General features: G+C 37.8%; 2 protein-coding genes across 2 annotated transcripts; both read left to right on the top strand.

The window, feature by feature from the left end:
* Positions 1-930, top strand: LOC121147993 (taste receptor type 2 member 14-like). Its single transcript, XM_040967952.1, has one exon. The coding sequence runs from the start codon at positions 1-3 to the stop codon at positions 928-930; it is 930 nt and encodes a 309-aa protein (XP_040823886.1).
* Positions 931-5,224: 4,294 nt separating this feature from the next.
* LOC121147986 (taste receptor type 2 member 116-like) lies at positions 5,225-11,565 on the top strand. Its single transcript, XM_040967940.1, has 3 exons — positions 5,225-5,437; positions 9,784-9,799; positions 10,667-11,565. The coding sequence occupies exons 1-3, from the start codon at positions 5,225-5,227 to the stop codon at positions 11,563-11,565; spliced, it is 1,128 nt and encodes a 375-aa protein (XP_040823874.1).

The raw sequence follows: 11,565 nt of genomic DNA, 5'->3' as shown, positions 1-11,565 counted from the left end.
ATGGCTGGTGTCATACTGACCATATTTGCAGTGATTTCATATATTGAGTTCATCATTGGGAATATAGGCAATGGATTCATTGTGCTTGTGAATTGCAACGATTGGTTCAAGAGAAGAAAAATCTCTTCCGTTGATAAAATAACCATTGCTTTGGCAGTCTCCAGAATTGGTCTCATGTGGTGCAGATTCTTACCTCAGTGGGTTTCTGTGGTTCCTCCTCTTTCACAAGGGACTGTGGTTATGTTTAGAACAATACATATTGTCTGGACGGTGACTAATCATTGGAACTTCTGGCTTGCCACAGGCCTCAGCATCTTTTATTTTCTCAAAATTGCCATTTTCTCTAACTCTACCTTTCTATACCTGAAGTGGAGAGTTGAAAAAGTGGTCTCAGTGACACTACTGTTGTCTATGTTCATCTTGATTTTTAATATTACAAGGGAAAATATTCATTTTGCTGCCCAGTATAAAGGATATAAAGAAAACTTGACTTTGATTGCCTGGTTCGAGGAGTCTTCACACTTATTCAAGGTATTTTTGGTCATTGACACGATATTCATGATCATTCCTGTTACCTTGTCCCTGATCAGTTTCCTCCTGCTCATCTTCTCCCTGTGGAGGCATCTCAGGCAGATGCAGCTCGATGTCATGGGTTCCAGAGACGCCAGCACCAAGGCCCACCTGCGAGGCTTGCAGACTGTGGTTGCCTTCCTAGTGCTAGCTACCATTTTCTTTACGTCTGCTTTCCTACGAAAATGGAATCGTGAGACGTTGGAGGAGGGTTTGCTGCTTAGGATTTGCCGTAGTTTTATAATGGCTTATCCTTCAATCCACTCATGTGTCCTGATTCTGGTAAACAAGAAGTTAAGAAAGGCCTTTCTGTTGGTGCTGTGGTGGCTGAGCTGCAAGTTCAAAGATGCTGAACGTTGAGTTATACCTACTCTTAGGGCATCGTGAATGTTCTGTAGGAAAAATCTGTTCACAGAAAATTTACAAATTATAGATTTTCACCACCTTCATGTTCTTCAATTGTTTGTAAAATTTAATTTTTGCAGAATTATGTTTGAAATAAATAATACCTAAATATATAACCATAGTGGCATATATGCAGATAGATGTATTACTACACTTAAGCACTTAAAAGTGTGACTCCAAGACATAAATCTAGAATCACTTAAAATGTTACTTTTATGTGAATCATTCTTTTATGAGCTTTAAAATTGGAAAAACAATTAATATATAATACAGATACATGTATTCAAATGGAACAGAGTGACATAAATAGAACTTTATAACTTACTGAATTTATAAAGTTTCTCTCTAGAATACACATCTAATGTTTGAGGTAAAAATTAACAGCAGAATATTTAATAAAAATATTTTACCCTAAATTATTTGTTTCAAACGTGAGATACAGTTTACAAAAATTGTTTAAAATCCCTTATAATGCTGAGACTGCTTTATTCCACTTATCCTGAATATAGCATTGGTTTCACATTCAGAATTTTGAGTCAAATTCATATTCCAGACATGAACCACCATCATTATTGGAAAAATGTAATCACATTGATAAATCCCTATCAATTCTGAACCTCAAAGTTGTTAACATAACGAAGCTTCCCAAAAGCCCAGTGACAATCCAATGGAAATCAATGTGTTCAAAACAGGTATATTGTTGCTTATTAACTGAGCTTCTTAGTTTTTTGTTGACATTCGATACCTTATGAATATGTATGTGCACAGGTATGTAATTATTATTGCTTGTTCATTCGTTCAGAAGCACCTGCTAACCACAATAGTAACGCATTTTGCATCTTAAAACCGTTTTTATCCTTTGCAATCAGAAAATGCATCTTCCTCATGTAATTATTTTTACTGATTATTTTACTTCTTTTAATAATTTATAATTCTTAGTTTTATTTTCTCATGTAAAGAAATGGCTGGAGGATTTGAAATGCTGAAATTTCATTGGTAGCAAAACTTGCTAATGCAGTTTTCATTTTCTTTCCAATAAGCATAATATTGATACTAACCTAATTGTTGAAGTAAAGAGTTTTTAGATTCAGTTTCGTAAGACTCCCTTGTATCTGTTCTAATAAATTTTGCATTAATTGGTTGAAATATCTTTATAGAAATTATCAAAGGGGCCAAAATTTCGGTGCAGCAAGGTAACCTGCCATGCATGATGTTGACATTCCAATACAAAGCACCTGTTCAATGTCCAGCTACTCGGCTTTTGATCCATCTTACAGACAATGTGACTGGGAGGATAGCAGAAGATGATCCAACTAGTTGCACTGTGCCAGCCATATGGAAGAGTGGCCAGAGATCCTGGTTGTCTTCAGCCTGGACCAGCCTCAGAGGAGTGACAGTCGTGTGTGTGTGTGTGTATATGCTTGCACATGTGTCTCCCTTCCCAATAATTAAATGGACTTTTAATTATTAGTAGAAATACTTAGGAAGCTCATGCATTCATTATCTAAGAATTCCTGTATTAAGTTTGTGCCTTTTTACAAATAAATCCTGAGTGGTAACAAAGTTAAAGTCATCTGCAGAAATCCAACTTTGTTCTCTTTGTTTAGGCCACCTCTGTGAGCTCCATGTGTTATTTTCCTAGCTGACATCTGACCTTCATCCACCCAAATTATGTAGAGGTTACATGAGCAGAAACTGCAAATCATGAAAGGCAAGCTGTCTTCCTTTGCATGCTCACAAATGAGAATTCAGCTTTCACGCCAACATCAGCTACATGAATTTATAGCATATGACTAAAATATGAAGTGTAGGGACGGGAGATCTTTTGAATTGTTTTCACAGTCCCAGAGTGTGCCACTAATATGGCAATGACCTCATCCGTTAGATGCTTTGGTACATTCTGCTTCACCTTGGCCACTAACTCTGATGCTCCAGAAATCATGTGTTGAGAGAGCTTCAAATCAGGATGCTGAGAAATCCCAACCATTGGTCCTGGGCTTGCCTGCCCTCTACCCTACTTCCTCAGACACAGAAAGCTTAGTAAAGAGCATATTAATGACAGTTGGTTTGGGGAATTTCACCTGTGTCTTCACGGTCTGGTAACTGCATCGCTTCATTCAAAAGACAAAAGATGCCCACATCTGATCGCATTGTCAGTGCTCCGGCGTTGTCCAGAACTGTTTTGAGTTTGGATGCTACTAATATTGTGAGAGTGAATGACCATTAGTCTATGTTTTTATAATGTGGGATAAGAATTATTGTTATTGCCCAAGAGGAATCTAGTATAACAGCTTTGACTTACTAATGCCCACAATGTATCGTATTGGCTAAGGATAGTAAATCTCTCACCTTTACTTTTCTACCATTTAAGAAGAAAAAATCAGAGATTAATTCTAGTGGTGCTGTTTATGCATGTTTTGGATTTTGTTTATTGTTTTATTGTTTTACAGCAACGACTGTGGATGGAGCTAGAGATGGAGTGAACATGAAGGAAACATGATTTTTGAAGACCAACCTGACAAGTGTTGTAACCCTTTCAAGTATACCATTTCTCACAGTAGCAAATGTCATGCTAGAACAAAATTACTGTTATGACCTATAATTTTAACCTATTTCCTGTGTAAATATCTCAGAAAGATGCAGTTCTGTGGCAAAGGATCCCGACTTCTAGCACAGACCCGGAGGTAGCTTGTGTTAGCTTTGTTTCTTTGGTCCCCAGTGTCCCTGTAGTTGACTTTGAGGAATAATTGTGTCGTGTTGTTTGTTTCCTCACCTTCATTAGGCAATGTGTCTTTTATCTGAATGTTGCCTCTCACAAGGCTTGTGGAATATGGGTTGATGGGAATAAGAAAAGATTGACAAGTACTAGTTTTCATTGAGGAGTGTGCCCTATTGAGTAAGGAAGAAAAATAGCATGAGGAGGATTCTTGCACCGTGGGCGAATTCATAGTCGTTGTCTAATTTAATGTGCTCACAAAAATTACCAATTATAGAGAATCTTCAATAGGATAAAATAAGAACGAGACAATATTTTTAAAACTGTGCTTTTAACAAATGTCAAAGAATTGAGCATGTGCTAGATGCATAGGAAATGCAAAGAATGGCAAACCTAAATTGGTGGAATTCAAAGAGAAGGGGAGTTAGAAGAATATAATGAGTGTATGTTTGTGCCTCTGTGTGTTGCGAAAGTGTGTGTGTGTTACCATATCTTTGTAAAAAGCAAATAATGAATAGTATTCCCAATAAACAAAATGTTGGGAGCAGTGTCCTGGATGAGACTGGTAGACACCTATGACATTTTGTACAAACACCTTCAAGATCCTATGCCAAATCCCCACATAGACCAACTTTTTAAAGTTTGGGACACCCTGGTGGTTGTGAATGTTAATATACCTCTTTAATCTTGTACACAGGATGTGTATATATTTATGAAGTTTCTTTATCAGCATACAAGTTGCTTTTACAAATGATAAAAGAACAAGAAATGAAGTATCTCCTTATTCATAGATTATATAATGAGAATTCAGCATTTCCTTATTTGCTAACGACAAAAACCTTTCTTCACAGGATCTGAATGAGAGGTCTAGAAAATCAGAAAATAAGCAGAAAGAGAGAATGAAGAATCCTTTGGCAAACTTGAATTGCATGTTTTTAATAGGAGAACTATTGGATTTTCAACAAGAATGTATTTGTAATATTTTAATGAATGCATAAAGAAATAATCAGCAGACTTCTTTGAAATAGGGAAATTCTCTTATGAAAAATGGCTATTGATTTACTGACTGTATTTTTATTGATTGCGGTTGTGGAGTTCATAATGGGAAATTTAGGCAACAAGTTCATAGCAGTGGTGAACTACATCACCTGGACCAGGAGAAGAAAGCTCGGTTTAGGTGATCACCTCCTCACTGCTTTGGCAATTTCAAATATTTGTTTGCTCTGGGTCTTATTCATAAGTCATTTAGTTTCAATCTTTTACCCAGCTTTAACTTTCAAAAAGGAAATAGTAAACATTATGAATAATGTCTGGATTGTGGCACATCATTTTAGCATCTGGTTTGCCACAAGTCTTAGTCTCTTTTATTTTCTCAAGATAGCCAATTTTTCTAACTCGATTTTTCTCTACCTGAAGTGGAGAGTTGAAAAAGTGGTCTCAGTAACACTGCTGGTGTCTTTGTTACTGTTACTTTGTAACATTGTGCGGGCAAACATAAAAATTGGCATTTGGATTCAATTTCATAAAAGGAACATGACCTTGGATTACATTTCTACGGAATCTGCACATTTATTCACAACTCTTATGTTGATTGACTCTTTGTTTATGGTCATACCTTTCACTAAGTCCCTGACCGCTTTCCTCCTGCTCATCTTCTCCCTGTGGAGGCATCTCAGGAAGATGCAGCTCAATGCCATGGGATCCAGAGATGCCAGCACTAAAGCCCACTTAAAAGGCTTGCAAACTGTAACTGCCTCCCTTGTACTATGGATCATTTTCTTCCTCTCTATTCTCGTACTAACCTGGAGTCCAGATTTGCAGGAAGAACATCTGATCATTATGGTTTTCCATGTCTTTGCAATGTCTTATCCTTCAGGCCACTCATGCATCCTGATTCTGGGGAACAGAAAGCTGAAACTGACCTCACTCTCTGTGCTGTGGTGGCTGAAGTCCTGGTTCAAAAAAAGTGTTTCTTAAGATATATCTGCAGTTTAGAGAATCATCTTGCATTGTCCAGAGGAAAATCAGTTCTTATGTATTTGTGTCTGTTTCAAATGTTATATCCCTTGTACTCCTATTATTATAGTATGTAAAAATTTGTGTGGTGTGTGAACATAGGTTGTGAAAAAGCAGCACGTTAACATACAAGCAAGTAGAATAAATGCAAATATTTATTTAGATGCACTTATACCAAATAAGTTATGGATATAGGACTTCTAAATGGTAGCACACTTTATATAAATAATATATCACTCTTATGTGTGTCACTCATGTTTTTGAGGTTGTAACATGAGACAATTTTAATATATATAAAATATGTGCTTATTCATATAACATACAGTGGATTAAAACAGAAACTTGTGGTCTTCCCATAGGGGAGCTGGTTTGAGTATGGCTGCTCCAATTCTGATGCAACTCCCTATCGTACCTTGAAAAGCAGCAGAAAATGGCCCAACTGATAAGGCTCTGGCCTCCATGTGGGAGACCCAAATAAAACTCCTGGTCTCTACATTAGCCTGGCCTAAGGTTGCCTTGATGGCCATTTAGAGATTGAACCAACAGATGGAATATTATCTTTGTATCCCTTATTTGTACTCATCTCCATCACTTCCCTTCTGTTTGTCACTGTACCTCCCAAATGAATAATTTTGTTTTAAAAAAAGAGATTCCCAAGAAAATCACATTTTTTGGAAATAATTATGAAATCCTTAGTATTTAAATAATACACAACTTAATGTTAGGTAGATTTGGGAGAGAAGCCTTAGTAACAGACATAGCTTTGGAGATAGATTTTATAAATACTGGAGAAGAAGGTCTGAGTGTGAATGAGAGAAATATAAACCAATCTAAGCTGTGTGAATGTCAATGATTCATACCTCATAGTATCATAAAATTTTCCCCGACAGCCAGTCAAAAACCACATGGGTGCTAAAGGTGGCTGTGGACATATATATAATTATGTTTATGAGATTGTTCATGGAAAGTATCAGGCAACGCCCAAGTTTGGAAAATACTAGTTGTCCAGGGGATTCCTTGGGAAATGAGAACACATTTTTATGGAAAAAGCTTGGAAAACCTACTAAGCAATTTAAGTATTTCCACATCGATCTTGTAATTTTTGTGAGATTGAATCCTAAGTAGCAGTGAAATCAAGAACCTCCTCCATATGACCAATCTCCATGTAAAAACTCAGTCATTTTCTGTGTATTTTATGTTTTCCTTTTTCAGCTTTTCATAGCTGGTACCTGAACCCCATGAGTGCAAACAATGTAGGCACTAGGTAAAGAGAAAAATGCAAATAATGAAAAGGGATATGTCTTCATCTGCATAATCACAAACGAGAAGTCGGCTTTCAGTCCAGCCTCAGCTATGGAAGATTCCAGTCCATCACAATGATCGACTCTCCGTCTATCTTTTAAATAATTATGTTTTTCATGAGCATGGTATTGAATTAATCTGGTGCTTTCTTCACACTGGTTACAAACTTCAAAGAAAATGAAGCCTTTTACCGCACATCCAGCAATCTGATGCTGCCAGAATTTCACGTCAAAACGTCATGACAAAACCATTCTATGTAAGATCTCAAACCGACGATGTATGTTTGTTACATTTATTTCTACCGTATATTTAACTTTATAGTACTCATGCTGTTTAAGGAATTGGTCACCTGATGCACCTAAGTTCTGATTCCTGTAGCTTCATTTGGTATTCTGAATGGCATAATGTTTTGCAAAGTGATCTGTTACTGAAATAAAGCAGTGTTCTTATGACATAAAATTGTTCTTAAGAATTTCCCCCTTAATGGGTACAAATTTAAAAAAAAAATACAGGTTCACCAATTCGACAAGGGGGAATCACCATGTTTCCAGTGACTCGCCTCAGTCACTGAAGTGTGGGTTCCTGAAGCAACTCAACCTTGGAACCTGTTGTTGTTAAAATCTCACTCGAGAAGACTGATCTGGGGGTTCAATCATTTTTGTTTGACTTTCTTTCATTTTTAAGACAATCATTCACTTGAGAGGCAGAGTTAGAGTTCACTCTCCAAATGGCCGCAATGGACAGAGGTGAACCAGGCAGGCTGAAGCCAGGAGCTTCTTTTGTGTCACCCACATGGGTACAGAGCCACAAACACCTGAACCAACCTCTCGTGGTTTTCCAGGCTGTTAGTAGGGAGCTGTAGCCTAAGTGGGGCAGTTGGGATGGCAATTGATGTCCACGTGGGCTGTGGCATCACAGATGGAGGCTTGACTTGCTGTACCACAGTGTAACGCCTCCCCCACCAAATTCTGTCTTCCTTTTGGTTTGCCGTGTTTACTGCATGAGGAAGCCTTGTAGCTGCTCCAGGCTGCTTTCACTACTTGATTGGCTCTGACCCTGACAAGGCAACCTATGATTTATGTAACACATGCTCAGTCTTCAGCAGACCTGATCTGATGGGGACATGGCACTCCCGCACTGGCTCCTAGGGACACTGCACTCACTTCCTGTTGTCTTTGCTTGTAAGTACCAATGTCTTGTTTCCTTTGCTAGTTCCTTCTCTTCCCCTGCTCTGAAAATAAGCAAGGGGTTGAATCTTCAACTCTGAACTGTTTGTTGACTTTGTGCATAATCTCATTGGTTTCCTTATCTAATGTAATAAACGTGAAAACTAATTTGTCTGTAGTCTTTACAGCCATGTCTATTAAATTGTTCACATCTATAGTTACATATCTCACTACACACCATGTTTTCTCACTTTTGATATCAAACTTGCTTTAAAAGCAATGCTGCCAAACACCAAGAAGAGCAGGACTTAGTAATGAATTTCTTGAATTTCTCTGAGCATGATCTTGATCTTGCACCTCATCTAATTTTAATACATAAATGTACGTGGTAAAAGATTGCTAGGCAAAGGATCATTCTGAAATATGCAGGTGTATACAAATAGAAGGCAATTAATTACTCTATTTTTTAAAGATTATTGGAAAGTCGGAGTTACAGAGAGAGAGAATCTCTCTCTTTCTTTCTCTCTCTCTCTCTCTCTCTCTCTCTCTCTCTCTCTCTCACGTGCACACACGAAATGAGAGAGAGGGAAGGAGGGAGAGAAAGACTTTCCATTCATTGGTTCATTCCCCAGCTGGCCCCAAGATCCAGAACTGGACCAGGTTGAAGCCAGAGCAAGGTACTCCCTCTGGGATTCCCACATGGGTGGTGAAGGCTCAAAACTCATGTCATCTTCCATTGCTTTCTTAGTCCATGAGAAAGAACTGGATAGGAAGTGGAGCAGCTGGGATGCAAACTGGAGCCAGTTTGGGATGCCAGCGTCACAGGTGGAGGGTTTTCCTCGTAACAATATCAGTCCTTATTTTTTAAAATCATTTACATTTGTACAGCAGGTGCACAAATCAAAATACACCTATGTCTACATATACCTGAACACAACTTTGACACTGAAGTGGGTAAGGACTCCTGCTCCTCTCAGGATCTCAGGTGTGTAATTACCAGACTGGTTTCTGAATGAAATAGGTGGGAATTATCCTGATTTCCATTCTCACCTTTTCTACAAAAGTTCTCCTCCTGGGAGCTCTATCTGAATGACAGTCTAAAGTATTTCAACCCTGGATCAAAGTGTGCACTGATGGAAGACTCTGCAGGAATTTTGGGGTGAGGCTAAACCTTGCTGGTTTTTCTAAATGCTCATGAGGTCTCAGTTGCAGTGAGCACAAACCTCAACCCATCAATTGTTGCAAAATTCTAAAACCTGATTGTTTTCCATGTTTTTTTGTTGTTTATTACTATTATTATTGTTGTTGTTATTGCTTAGGATTGCTCCATTACATGAAACGTGGTGGTAAGCACTAAATATTTTTCCTTGTCTGCCACTTTGAAAATTGTGACAAAAGTTTTTCTGCTTTGTTTGGTTGCTGCTGCTGAATTTATTTGTGAATACATTGCATTCATTCTTAACTATCAATGAATGGTGCTCCTATTCCCCACTGACCAGGCAGTATATCTCCTATCTGAATAGTGCCTGCAGTGCAGGTTATGGGACAGCTATGAGTGGAAAGCTAATGAATGTGGATAAATTCTGAAAGTATTTGGTACAGAGTTAGGAATGCACCCTTCTGGGTAACAGCAAGTCCCAGAGTGAAGGTTTTGCTTTGTGGGTAAATTCAATCAAGCTGCATTTTGCAAAGAGAAAAGAAATCCCAAAGTTTACAGTGTTTCTAACACCCTGTAATATAAGTTAAGAAGTGTACTTACCAAAAGTCTCAGCATTAAGCATTGCTAGATGAACAACAAATACTGAAAAAAAAAAATGAGGGAAAAATAGGTTTCTGTGATAGCAATGCAAGGGAACTGGGATTCAAGTAAATGTGAGTCTGTGAGCATGTGTGCACACTCTAATAAAAACTGGAAGGATAAATGTTTACCCCAGTACTATTCAGTTCAGAAATGGTGTTCCCTACTCCATGATTTTATCATACTCTGATGTCCCTTGTAAAGGACTTTGGGGCAATGCAGAATTCTCCGTTTGCTTTCCTGACTTTAAATTGTTTTAAAAATCTGCATGATTAGGAGAGACCACATGTCAAATTCGAATCTTGTTTCCTGCTATCTCAAAAAATATAAATAATTATATCTATATGGATATACCAGCAAATTAGAATTCAATATGCCCTTCATGATCAATCAAATTTTTTTTTTCCTCCACTGTGTTTAAAGCTCCCAGGATCTGGATGAAGCGCATTCTGAGTTTTCAGGAAAATGCAAAGATTTCAATGAAGAGAGATATGGAAAATACAACAGAAACTCTTGCTGCTTGCTGACTTCCTATTGTGTACACAAGAATTTTAATGAGAGAATACTACTGAATCTTTGAGCATCATAATACAGATATATGTAACCTATTAGACGAATGAATTGAAGCATGTGAAATCCAAATTTGGGATATCCTCTTACAGACAATGGATGATTCTCTTAACTTTGCTGTAGTTATTGTAAGCATAGAGTTTATCATTGGAATTTTAGGCAATGGATTCATAGCACTGGTGAATGTCATTGACTGGGTCAAAAGAAAGAAAATCTCTCCAGTTGATCAGATACTCACTGCTTTAGCAGTGTCTAGAATAACTCAGGTCTCATTTATACATGTAAATAGGTTGATTTCTGTGAAGTTTCCAACTTTGTTTTGGGATGAGCAAATATTAAAAATTACTAACAGTATCTGGATAGTGACCAATCATCTTAACATGTGGCTTGCTACAAGTCTCAGCATCTTTTATTTTTTCAAGATAGCCAATTTTTCCAACTCTACTTTTCTCTACCTAAAGTGGAGAGTGGGAAAGGTGGTCTCAGGAATACTGTTGATGTCTTCTGTCATTCTTGTTTTAAATATTGCATTTATGAAAACAGATATTGAGGTTTGGGTTGATGATTCTAACAAAAATGTGACTTACAGTTCTAATTCAAAAGAATTGTTTTACTCTTCCAGGTCTTTTACAATCAATTACATGACATTCACAATCATACCATCCATTGTGTCCGTGACAACTTTTGTCTTGCTCATCTTCTCCCTGTGGAGGCATCTCAGAAATATGCAGCTCATTGCCATGGGATTCAGGGATGCCAGCACCAAGGCCCACTTGCAAGTCTTGATGACCATGGTTGCCCTCCTCCTGCTGTATGCCTTTTTATTTCTATCTCTTCTCATGCAAGTTTTGATGTCTGAGATACAGGAAAAGAATGTGGCCATGCTGCTTTGCCATGTTTTAGCACTGACTTTTCCTTCAGGACATTCATATATCTTGATTCTGGGAAACAAGAAGCTGAGACAGACCTCTCTGTCTGTGCTGGGGTGGCTGGGCCACAGGTGCAAACAAGCAGAACCCTGA

Source organism: Ochotona curzoniae, unplaced genomic scaffold (assembly GCF_017591425.1).
Source record: "Ochotona curzoniae isolate NIBS_2020 unplaced genomic scaffold, NIBS_Ocur_1.0 contig_1482, whole genome shotgun sequence".
Lineage (NCBI taxonomy): Eukaryota > Metazoa > Chordata > Mammalia > Lagomorpha > Ochotonidae > Ochotona > Ochotona curzoniae.
Note: the sequence above shows the minus strand (reverse complement) of the source record. Positions and strands in the feature narration are given on the sequence as shown.

Bases quoted from the DNA above. Each gene is read 5' to 3' on its own strand.
- LOC121147993 (XM_040967952.1), top strand. From the start codon at position 1: ATGGCTGGTGTCATACTGACCATATTTGCAGTGATTTCATATATTGAG.
- LOC121147986 (XM_040967940.1), top strand. From the start codon at position 5,225: ATGACCTTGGATTACATTTCTACGGAATCTGCACATTTATTCACAACT.